Raw genomic sequence first — 12,555 nt, forward strand, 5'->3', positions numbered from 1 at the left:
AGTCTACAGGATATCTAACAATCCAGGATAGTAGTGGGAAGCAGCGGGAAACAGCCCTGGAATAAGGGAATTTCCCACAAAAAAAGGGAAGGTTGACAGCTATGATTTGGGGTGCTATTGCCATGGATGCAGTTGTGTGGGGTTACCAGTTACCTAACCAGTCTGCTCAGCAGTCTCCTCACCCTGAAGGCTTCTGTGGCACTGAAGAGCAGGAAGAACTTTTCTTGGTTAACTTTAGAAAAATGCATAGATTGCAAGCTGGTTGCATAAATTAGTATACCCCCCCCCCAAATACCAATACTAGCATTAATCATGAATGCATTTGTATCGTATCAGGTGTAGCCATGCATCAGTGCATACTGGGTATCTAGTTTTCATATGAAAGCCTTTTCAGATTCTAGCATTTTGTGACTGTGGTGAAACCTGATTTGATACCCTGAGGTTCTTCATTGATGACAGATAACTGTACAGAAGGACAGCCCTGCACAAACCCAAGAGAGAAATCACATTTTCCATGCAGCTGCAAACTTGCTTCTGTGAGCAGCTGGTGTTGGCTACCCGATCCATCTTTGCTTAGTGACATAATAGGGAAAAGCAGTGTTATCCATCTCAAGTGTGCAGGGCCAAAGCTATTTAGAGGCTTAAACGTTCAGTGCCACCAAAGCACTGGAGATGGAGCTCAAACGAAATGGAGAGTGCTTGTTAAAGAGGCATTTGCCAAAGTGGGGAAAACCTCCCATTTTTGCAAGCTGCCAAGAGGTTTCTTAGGGAAACTTGTAGCAAATGGTGGTGGGTGTGCAAAGTACTTTCTTACTTTCTTTGTGCTTTTTTAAAAAAGTTGAGAGAACACCCATCTTTTTGCATATATTTTTTTCAGATCAGCAGTCCAAATTTTATTTATCCACTGCATATTAGTTTAGTTGTTAGTACTGTACATATTTTGTTGTTTTGATTACTGTTGTATAGTGTTTGTATTTCATACTTGTTGTTAGCCATCCTTGGCTCTGGTGGGAGGAAGGGTGGGATACAAGCATGGAAACTAATGAAAAATAATACAGTCATACCTTGGGTTAAAGTTGCCTCAGGTTGAGCGTTTTCGGGTTGCGTTCCGCGGCAACTCGGAAGTAACAGAATGCATTACTTCCAGGTTTCGCCGCTCACGCATGTGCAGACACTCAAAATGACGTCACACGCATGCGCAGAAGCGGCGAATCACGACCCATGCAGGTGCAGGTTGCGTTCGCTTCAGGATGCAAACGGGGCTCCGGAACGGATCCTGTTCGCATCCAGAGGTACCACTGTATATCCCAGGCTGACTTAGCTCCTCCCTGCCCCTGGAACACTTTGGGGTTTCTGTTGTTGACATCTGTCCATCTCAGGAGACAATGTATGACTGCGGCTTTTTTTGGGGGGGGGTGAAGTCAAATCATTGGAGAGTTACAGGCCCTGCTGTGGCTTTGGAGACCAACAGGGGAGAGACAGGTTTTGTAGTAGCAGGGGCAAATGAAGGCGTCCAGTTGTCCTGCTGCAGATGCGCCATGGCCTTTCTTCTCTCTGCACTCCTCCCAGCGGTCATTCCTCCTCTGGTCAATGCTATGGATGCACAACCTGACTGCCTGTCTCCAGGCACTGCAGTTATCTGTAAGGAATTCCCACATGGTGAGGTTGATGTTGCTATCCTTCGTGACATGTTTGCAGGCATCTTTGGTTTGGATTGCGGCCTCATTGTAGTTCCAGGTGGGAGGAGTTGGTGGCTATCAGAAGGATCTCTCCCACCATCGCAGGTAGTGGGGGCGGGGAGGGTGGCAGAAGGAGAAATCACAGCCATGGTCTCACTACCAACAACAAGCTCTTCCCCAGCTTGGCACAAATGCTTCTCCCACCCACCCACCCACTCCCAATTTTGGGTGTCATTTTTGCCAAATTGAACTGGAAGTTCAAACCATCCAACTTTTGACTTGGCTCTACTCTTAACCTGTTTCCCAAACAATAGCAGTGTTGGTGCCCGCTGAGACTTACCTGGGGAAGGCATAAAACAAAATATCACCAGTGAGAAGGCCTTCTCCTCAGTCGCCACCCAAGTGACCTTCTTTTCAAAGAACACCCCAAGAAGTGGCTCCAAATGTAAATCCTGGCCAGGTTTGTGTGGGAAATGTGCTGAAGCTCCAGCCTCTTGAGGGCTTTAAAGATCGAAAGCAGAAATACGCTGGGCCCCAATGAAACAAACTATTTCAGTATAGATATGAATTCTATGATTCCATGATACAATGAAGCCAGCGTGATCCAGTTAGCTATAAGCCATCATGTTCTGAACTAGCTAATCTTTCTGAACAATTTTTAAGGACAGACTGCATCGTGGTAGATCGAATTCACTCGCCTTTTCCAATAACCTCCAAATTCATGCCCTATTTGGTGGCAATTTTCTTTTGGGAAGAGACTCACATGGCCCTGTGTAAAAGATCCAACACATGCTATCTGTTGTATTTATGAGAGTACTTAAAAACCACCACTCCTAAGGTGTTGGCACAACAGGAATCTCAAGAGAAGTCCCCATTTGGTTTGCATTTGTCTTTCAGAGCCATGAGTTGAACAACCTCTGTTTACATGTGTTGTCTACTTCTAGGTTGTAGTGTATTGATGTACCTCCACTTTTACCAACACTTTACCAGCACATTCTGAGCAATAAAGATCTGAATGTTTTCCTTAGTCTTCTAGATGGGGGGAAGTGACTTCCATGTAGCTCCTAAGAATACTTTGACTTCCTCTACCCCTTCTATTCTGCGTAGTAAGCTATTATTTTATTTCTCCCTCATCCCCCCCATTTTGTTTCATGATTTCCTCCTCCCAGTGACTTATACAGGCTGAACTCCCACTCTCACACAGTGGGAATACGTGAGAATAAATGCTCATAAATGATTTGGGGACTTGTCTCCATGGAAGCAAATTTTACTCCTGCCGTGCGCAACGACATGAGGATAAGATTGTAAACTAGGCTGCCAAGTCCACGTGGTGTGAATTAGAAAAGGAGCAAGAGGGGGCGGGGAAGGCATCTAGCTTAAAAAGCTGGGTACAAGGCAGCACCACCCACTTCCTAGTTCATCATATATTACTCTTTACAAGTCCCTCTAGGATGCAAGCAGTTCAGAGAAACGTATGAATAATGCTAGGATGTCTGTCAGTTTTCTTCCGATTAATATCATAGATGTCATTAGAACATCCTTATCCACATATGGTAGCACTGTATGTATACAGGGGGAAACAATTAGTAAAAACATAGTACAGTTAGAGGAATATCACTGGAGGCCAATTACAAAGGCTTCAGTAGGTATATTTAGGAATATTTAAACTATGCTTAATTTGTTCATAATTTATTGGTTGGAACTAAGATTATTTGAGGGTACGCGGGTGGCGCTGTGGGTAAAACCTCAGTGCCTAGGACTTGCCGATCGCATGGTTGGCGGTTCGAATCCCCACGGCGGGGTGAGCTCCCGTCTTTCGGTCCCAGCTCCTGCCCACCTAGCAGTTCGAAAGCACCCTTAAGTGCAAGTAGATAAATAGGTACCGCTTTATAGCGGGAAGGTAAATGGCATTTCCGTGTGCTGCGCTGGTGCCAGTTCGCCAGAGCAGCTTCGTCACGCTGGCCACGTGACCCGGAAGTGTCTCCGGACAGCGCTGGCCCCCGGCCTCTTAAGTGAGATGGGCGCACAACCCTAGAGTCGGACACGACTGGCCTGTACGGGCAGGGGTACCTTTACCTTTTTAAGATTATTTGAGTGGGAGGCTGGGGGGGGGATGCAAATCTTTGTCTATTTCAGCTTGGTTAGACACAATGTAATCACCCCTTTGCATCCTCTCTACAATTCAGTCCCACTGGCTTGCACTGCTTTGCAAGAGTTTACTGCTTCCAGCACCCTCTCCCCCTTGGCAGTGCTTGAGCTTTCACTTGACTGTTCTCACTTGCTTCCTGGAGCAAATATCTGCTTGGGAAGGGGTAGGATGTTCACCTGGAAAATATCACAAGGGGAGGTGGGAGTTAGACCTTTTATCTCTTCCACACTATGGTTGCAATCCAGTTTAAGGCACCCAACAGCTGCTATTTTAAAAAGTTCCAATGACAAAAGCACCATTGCACATTTCTTACCATGTTGAATTTGACCCCAAAGTTGAAGCGTTTATCATAGTCACTCAAAGGCCTCCTTTTTACTCTCAGCTCTGTGGGGAAAAGCTGTAGAATTTCATGATGATAATAAAGATGCACTCTATTAAGTTGTGGGCGAACATATCAGACGACACAGCGATTCTTCCAAAGCAGCTCTTTATTTGTAAGCTGGAACAGAACTGAACTGAGGAGCTCAGTCAGCCTGCTTATATAGAGCTCCACTAGAATGCAACAGTAACCATTTTCTGTAACTAGCCAATCACTGAACGTCACTTTCGATCCTTCATTTGCATACAAACTATCCAATCACTGAACGTCACTTTCGATCCTTCATTTGCATAACTATCTACAGTATCCCCCTGCTGGCCCAGGGTGAGAACTTCAGTACATAACACACTCTGCACATATTCAGATGGTCCCTTCTTTGCCATAGAGTTTCACATATCCTAGGTTTGGTACTTGTTTTTGGAAGGGATGGAGAATGGGATGAACTTAACTTGTTTGAAAACAGTGTCCGATTATTCACAAACAGTCCGATGTCCAGGAAAACATTTTTTGGCACATCACAACTTTTTAGATTTCAGTTTTGTGTGCACTTGCTGGGGAACAGAGCTGCCCCGGGAGGTTTTGCTGCCAGAGGCAAAATGTGAAGTGCTGCGTCCTAGCGCCTTGGCCATCTCCTCCACTGCCATCACTGTGCTCAGGTGTACTAGCACTATGGTTGATTCTCTAATTATTTGGTTGCAAAGCAGATAATGAATCATCTCGACAACCTTTAAAAGCCGAAATTGGTTACAGGTATTAAATGCAAGGCAAAACACCACAATGCTCTGATCTAGAAAATGGCACCCTTTATTTGATATTAAAATGGCGCCCTCTGAACATTTAGATGTGTGTTCATTTTGTGTAACCATTTATTTGATATTGCCATCCAGACTTGTAATGGAAATTGAATACATGCCCATATAAACTGCACTGAAGACCCAAATACGGAGACAATATTCTCTAGAACAATGGGTAGCCTTTGTCTTAGTTCCCAATCTGTAAAATTGGGGTAATACAAGGATACGTTCAAAATTGCAAAGCACTCTGTTACTGTGGCAACAGGCTTTGGATCTGTTGTATAGATCAATAGACCAATGTTGTAATTTGACCCCAAATGCTTTATGTAAAACTGAAATTTCCCCTTCGTCCCTTGTTGCAGCTGAGAAAGTATGAACTCAGAATGAAAAGAGTAGGGAAAAATATGCCCATTATAGGAATGTAAAGGAAATTATGGTGTTTCTGTAGGAACACTTATTATTATTCACTTTTTCTTTGGCATTTTGCAGGCTGTAGAGAGGGGCAGAAATTCCAATAAATTATATACTGTAGTTCAACTTCCAGCACACGGTATTTAAATCAAAACTCACAGTTTACAAAGAAGCTTTCATTATCCTCTGTAGGCATCTGCAAATTGGTTCAAATACATGTAATTAATGGTCCCAGCATTGTGGGTAAGTGTTATATTCAGTGTAACTCTTTGCACCAGTCATTTCAGCAGCTTTTCTCATTTGTTAAATAATAAAAAAAAAACCTGGACAATAGTGAATGGCAACATAATAGCATCGTGTGGTGCATACAATAATGGGCCAAAATGCCAATGGCCTTACAATGTGTCCTTAAGCAACTTGAACATCTGTGGGTGGAAATAATAACTTTGGCCTATCTAAAGAGTGTGGCATTTTCTTTCTTCTGCAGAAATAAAACTCTTAGATTAGTATTTTGAGCCTTTGTATTTGTCTAGCATATTTTGGATCCAGAATCAACATACTTCAGAATGACAAATGTATTATGTGCATTATATTCTGTGAAAAATGAAACTTTCACTAGCGGTAACCACTCAGCAGTGGCGCAGCGTGGGGGGTGCACCGGGCGCAACATCTGGGGGTTAGGGGGCGCAAATCCACGGGTTAGGGGGTGCAAATTACTTGCCTTGCCCCGGGTGCTGACAACCCACCCTACGCCACTGCCACTCAGAGCATCCGACTGGGGGATCACTGCCAGAGAGAGTCTTCGGGGGTGGAAAAGGTTCTCCATCCCTGGTCTCTAGCAAAGAAAATGTAACGAAAAGCTTAGAGAAGAAAAAGTGTGATACTTTTAGACCTTCACTGCTGTTTTGTTTTAGTGATCCTTGTTTAAAAAATGGTACCAGGGCCCTGGGTTTGTCGGCGGAAATTTCTGGTGTGGAATCCATTTCTTGTGCCTGGGGTATTTGAATTCTGTTCCTTAACCTAATGGACTTTTCTCACTTTGATATCTATGGCAAGTCTGCAGAGTGCCTAGGATATTCATCCTTTTCTGAACAACATATGAGCATCTGAGGCACAGACCTCCAAGCACGCTTAATTGCAACTTTTTTAAATAACACCTTTGCCTTTTTGCAAATAGGTGGCAACTGCAGAAACACAATCTACCGGGAGGGGTTGGAGAGACTCTTGATTGATAGCCTGCAAAGCCACTGCCAGTCAGCATAGACCTTACTGATGAAGTGATGGTCTGACTCAATAAAACACTGTAAATACTGAGTCAGTTCCAAACTGAGCTGAGAGGAGTTTACTCACCTTTAATCTGCACTTCTTTTACTTGCCGAAAGTCCAGCTATCACCCTCAAACGTTTTATTGTTTCCGTATGTGCTGTACTTTTAAAAAGAGCTGAGGATATTTCTGGTGTTCACTTTCCCTCTCTGCATCCGGGTTGCTATGGTAAACCTATTATTCCGGGGAAGGGAAAAACGCGTTGGTGAAAGTGTTGATCCCTTTTTCATTTTTTCCCTGTGATTTCCTCTAATTACTCAAATGATCAAGTTTGCGTTGAAAGTATGGTTATCGTAAGGCAAAGCAAGAGGAAAGGCCCAGGCCGTGTGGGCCTGCTGTTATTTCCACAGCAGACACATTCAATAAAATAGGACAGCTGCTGAAATTATCTCCCTCTGCGTCCTGAAAATGGGCTCTCCTGTTTTGTTGTTGCTGGGTTCTTTTCTTTGGCCCAGTAGGCCAGCCTCTTTAATAGAGCGACCTGGAATATAGTCCTGTGCTACGCGACTAAGCTTTTTTCTGCCCATCTGTCAAGCAAATTGGCTACTTTTGAGGGGGTGAAGGATGGGGGAGGAGGTGAATTTTTCTTTAAAAAAAGATGGTGACAGGGAATGGTAGAATATAGAAAAAAGAAACAATTGAGTGGATTGGCTTCAAGTCTTTGTTATTCGCTGAGATGTAAACTAGGAATTATTATTAATAATAATTTTAGCCACTGCATTGTGTTGCACATAAGTCCGACTCTCAAAGTTGTGATCACAAGGGGGCCACTAGGGGGCGCATCGGAAGATGACTGACAATAACACCTCTCCGACCCACACGAGGTGATTTGGAGGCTATGATGGGAGTAATTAGCCTCCCTAACCCCCCCCCAGGATTGTGGTGGGGGACTGCCCTTGCCTGCTGTGCCCTATACCACCCCCGAATTTGTGGGGATGGGGGCACTAGGCACAAAGCCCTCCTGTGGGATTTCGGCACTCCTGGACGCCGTCCCTGATCCGCGCCACTAGCTGCAAGAACTTCAAAAGAAACAATTTGGATGAAGGAATGCACATAATTCAAGGAAGAAGGGGGAGTAAAGACTGCTAACAGAAGAGATCTCTGATAAAACAAGACAAGAATAAAATATGAGAAGGTACGCCAAGATACGGTATGGCAAATGAACGATGGGGGATGGGGGAAAACTTTCCTTTCTTTCCTTATGTGATTAAACAAGAATCCCCTCCCCTCACGAGTCAGAATTGTCGTTTTAAGGACTTAAGCTGTGGATTTAAGGCTGTGTGGAGATAAACTTTCAAACCAAAGCATGTTTTAAGAAGAGCGTGGAATGTATAAGAGCTTTGGAATGACGCAGTTAAAAATGCCGTCGCCATATTGGGAAGTTCTGTCGTAGGACTTAATTCTGAGAGGAGAAATAGAGATATAGAGCTGTTTTTATATTGTGGGTGAAACTCCTCAGTGGGACTTAAGAATGACAGTTCTGTAATTAATGATGGAAAGAGCGCTGTTATCTATGAAGGTGATGATATACGGAAATCATCTTGATTTGAGGATTGGAAGAACGGAAAATTCACACAGGATTATTATTAGTGTTTATCGGCTTAAGGAGACTATCAGAAGAGATCATAAAGAAAAAAGAGAAAATATATGAACAAGATGTGATGTGGAAACAGCAAGATAAGACTGGATAGAATTATGAACTCTGTTTGGACTGATTTGGATTTATTTGGACATTAACGCAGTAGCAAGAAGATGATCAGAATCCCCCTTCGGATCTTGAAATATGGGTCCCCCAACAAAATTTAAAATTCGGCTTTGTAATTTGTAATTTATGTGATGTGATTTAATTTGATTTGATTGGCCGGTTAATAAAAAATATTAAAAAACAACAACAACAACAAAGTTGTGATCACAAGACACACTGGGGGGGGGGGCTTGTGGAAGGTATTATGAAGAAAGCACTGGTTTCTGACACAATATGTGAGGGAGAAGAGACTAGTGTGTATATATGGACCTGTAATTTAGCCATGGTTTTTATTTATTGCTTCTTTTCCGAATCTTTTGGAATCATCCAGACTAACGTGTATTAGATGCAATGTTGGAATAAGTGCATGGTAGAATATACATTCTACAGTTGATGTCATCCATAGAATATGGAAATGTATTGGCTGGTTGACTTGTAAGCTCTTTGGAAGAATTTCTGGCACCTTTCTGTGGGGTGCTTTCTCTCTGATGCAGTACAGTCTAAGCTGCGTCCTCTCCTCTCCTTCCTCTCCTCTCCTTCCTCTCCTCTCCTTCCTTGGAGGCTTATAAGCAGAGGTTGGGTGGCCATTTGCCATGGGTGCTTTAGCTGAGATTCCTGCATTACAGGAGGTTGGGGGGCCCTGGTGAAGCGGTGTGGGGAAACAAGACTGGTAGATGATAAACACAAGAAGCACCTTGCTGGATCAGACCAGAGGCCCATTGAGTCTGGTATCCTGTGGCCAACCAGATGCTTCTTCTGGGTAGCCCACAAGCAGGGTACGAACATGACAGCACTGTCCCCACTTGCAGTTCCAAGGAACTTGTGTTCAGGATGCATACTGATTTCCTTGCCTTCAGTCTAAAGTGGCACAGCCAATTCTGTGATCTAAAGGCACCTTGGTGAAGCTAATTTTGCAGGTCTGAGTCCAGACACTGCCTGCTTGGGAGACAATATGGGAACCCTATGTAACCCTACCTTGCCTTCCATGAAAAACATAAGAAAAGCCATCCTGGATCAGAAAGAACAAAAGAAAAGCCAAAGGCCCATTTAGCGCAGTACTATGTTCTCACTAGGGATGTGGGTGGCGCTGTGGGTTAAACTACAGAGCCTAGGACTTGCCGATTAGAAGGTCAGCGGTTCGAATCCCCACGACAAGGTGAGCTCCTGTTGCTCGGTCCCTGCTTCTGCCAACCTAGCAGTTCAAAAGCACGTCAAAGTGCAAGTAGATAAATAGGTACTGCTCCAGCGGGAAGGTAAACGGCGTTTCCGTGCCCTGCTCTTGTTCGCCAGAAGCAGCTTAGTCAAGCTGGCCACATGACCCGGAAGCTGTATGCCGGCTCTCTCGGCTAATAAAGCGAGATGAGCGCCACAACCCCAGAGTCGGCCACAACTGGACCTAATGGTCAGGGGTCCCTTTACCTTTACCTATGTTCGCACTGATGCCTGTGGGAAGCCGGCAAACAGGACCTTTGTGCAACAGCACTGTCCCCAGCTGCAACTCCTAGCAACTGGTACCCAAGGGCACCCTGCTTCTGACAGTGAACATAGACCATTTCATTTCATTTCACTTTTAATTTGTATACTTTAATTCTATATTACTGTACACAAGGCTGTTGACAAGCTGAAGAAACAACGAAAGTCACCAAAGCTCACACACCTAATAACAGTATGATCCAATACAAAAAAATAGGTTTGAAATAAACAACTCATGTCAAACAATATATTCAATAAACCATTTGAATATAATAGTAAACAATAAAATTAAATATCAGCAAATAATAATGAAACAGTTTGCACTTATCAGTTACAATAAAGAATTGCTAAACTCAGGAAAAGATAATGGCAAATTGCAATGTGTAAAATATCACAAAACATACAAACCCATTTACAGATAGGTAGCCGTGTTGGTCTGCCATAGTCAAAAAAAAAAAAAAATTCCTTCCAGTAGCACCTTAAAGACCAACTAAGTCAGTTCTTGGTATGAGCTTTCGTGTGCATGCACACTTCTTCAGATACATACAAACCCATGTAAAAGGATCAGATTGATAAACAAGGACACACTATCTATATCCTGAACTCCTCTGTTTTCTCCCCAGCTGCTTCTGCTATTCTCAAGGTCGTGGTCTGGGAAAGGCTCCTAGGGGCTGGAGGGTGGGGCAATGCAGGTGGAAAAAGCCATTGCCTGATTGATGGATAGCACAAAGTCTCTCTCCCGTCCATAGCCACTGATGCTAGTGGCCATTGATTGCCTTATACGCCATGCATTTGTCAAATCTGCTTTTGCCTCCTGTGAGAGTGAATTCCATAGTTTAACCATGTTCTGCATGAAGAAGTACTTTCTTCTTCACTGTTGACTACACATTTATGAAGAAATGGCAGTGTGGACTGAGTTCATAAGACTCTAGGCTTCCAGATGTCCTTCAGTGGTATAGAAAGAAGCCATGAGATGTGTGTACCATGACACCTTCTTAACATGGAAGGCCCATACCTCAATGGTTGAGCACCTGCTTTGGATGTGGGAGGCTCTGTGTCTAATCCTGGGCATCTTCTAATCCAGGTAGCTCATGATAGACCCTGGAGACCAAATGGGCAGCCAGCCAGAGCTTTTCAAGGTAGCTCCCTTTATTCCTAATAGAGGTAGGAGCCTTGATGTAGCAGTCTTTCTAGAATTTCTCCTTTTGAATATATTGCATTTGTATTTCAATACGATCTTTATATTTATTTGCTGCTTCCTTAATGACCCAATGCAGCTCTGATTGTTGCATGCGACTGATGGAGTGCTTATTCTTACAGGGAAATGCGAATGTGGCCAGTGCACTTGTTTCCCTCCAGGAGAGTCCAAAATATATGGCAAAATCTGCGAGTGTGACGATCGGCAATGTGAAGACATAGATGGCGTCGTCTGCAGTGGTATGTTAAATTAAAGCAAGGTGCCCAACATAATGCACATCCTCTTTATCAGATCAGACTCCTGATGAAACGATTTCCTGCAAGTCTGCTGTCCAGCAGCCCCAAAGTACATGTTATGTAAGGAGAATACTGGGAACAAATATACGGCTCTGGAGCAGATCAAAGAGCAACCCACCGCAGTCCAGAATTGCCATATAATTGGTTTTAAAGGATCCTGATGGGTTCTTAAATTGACATGTAGAAGAAAATGAGGAGGAGTGGCTCAAGGAACCGTAGGCTGAATAAGGTTGCTTCAGTTGACCTGTTCATTTGAGCATTCATCCTGATTTGTTTGCGGGGAAGTTAGACAGCATTGCACCATCACAGCAAGCATTACCTCAGACTTTCCACTGCCTTTCTCTGTCACTTTCCTCGCTACAAAAAGTCTCTCTCTTTTTGGCAAAGCAAGTTTGCATGTAAGAGTTCCAAATCAAGTTGCACAACCTAAATTTTCTATTGGTAGTGTTATCGTTAAAACAGAAATGCATCTATTGCATAACTCTAAATCAGGGCAGTGTTTCAGATTTGCAGTATGGATTTTTGCAGATGGAAATAGGCACAGAAAAGAAGGTAGGAGTCAGGTGCCAATACCCTTTTCACTGGTGTACACTGGGTTCATGTTACTCTTGGAAAACATTTACCACCAGTTTACCACCTGCCAGATTTGCTTTGTTAAAATGCCTGCTTGACGCTTTGTGTCAACTTAGAAAGTTGTGCTGCTTGCCAAGGAAGTTTCTGCTGTGCAAGGCTGAAGTTGTCTCCTGGTTCCCATGGAGATGCACGAGAGAAGGTATTGCACAGCTTAATTTAAGGCACAGGGCAGAGAAACTTCATTTTCTTATTCAGTGTGTGCATGCCACTCCGCATCGCTACATTGGGAACCAACTTCAGTCTCATTTTTGCTGCAAAGGACAGAAGCCTTAGGCCTCCCTGAGAAAGCAGAAAGTGTTACAGCTGAAGGGACATCGGAGAAAGGCAGGGATTTTGCATGGAGATTAGATGCCTACTGAAATGAGAGAGGAAAAAGTGAATGGCAATGCAGGTGATCTGAATAAGAATGGTCATCTGCCCTCTCTGACTAGCAGAGATTGATGAATAGCTTTCTTTTCTGACTCTAGGCCCAAGT

The 12,555-nt window shown here is 43.7% G+C and overlaps 1 protein-coding gene across 1 annotated transcript in view; it reads left to right on the forward strand.

Moving 5' to 3' along the window:
• Positions 1-12,555, forward strand: part of ITGBL1 (integrin subunit beta like 1) — a 136,252-nt gene that overhangs the window by 110,377 nt on the left and 13,320 nt on the right. The window contains exon 8 of the mRNA XM_083735321.1: positions 11,274-11,390. Within this exon, the coding sequence (XP_083591447.1) occupies positions 11,274-11,390 (117 nt within the window). The remainder of the gene's footprint in view (positions 1-11,273; positions 11,391-12,555) is intronic.

This window comes from Podarcis gaigeae (genome assembly GCF_964106915.1).
Source record: "Podarcis gaigeae genome assembly, chromosome: 4".
Classification (NCBI taxonomy): Eukaryota; Metazoa; Chordata; class Lepidosauria; order Squamata; family Lacertidae; genus Podarcis; species Podarcis gaigeae.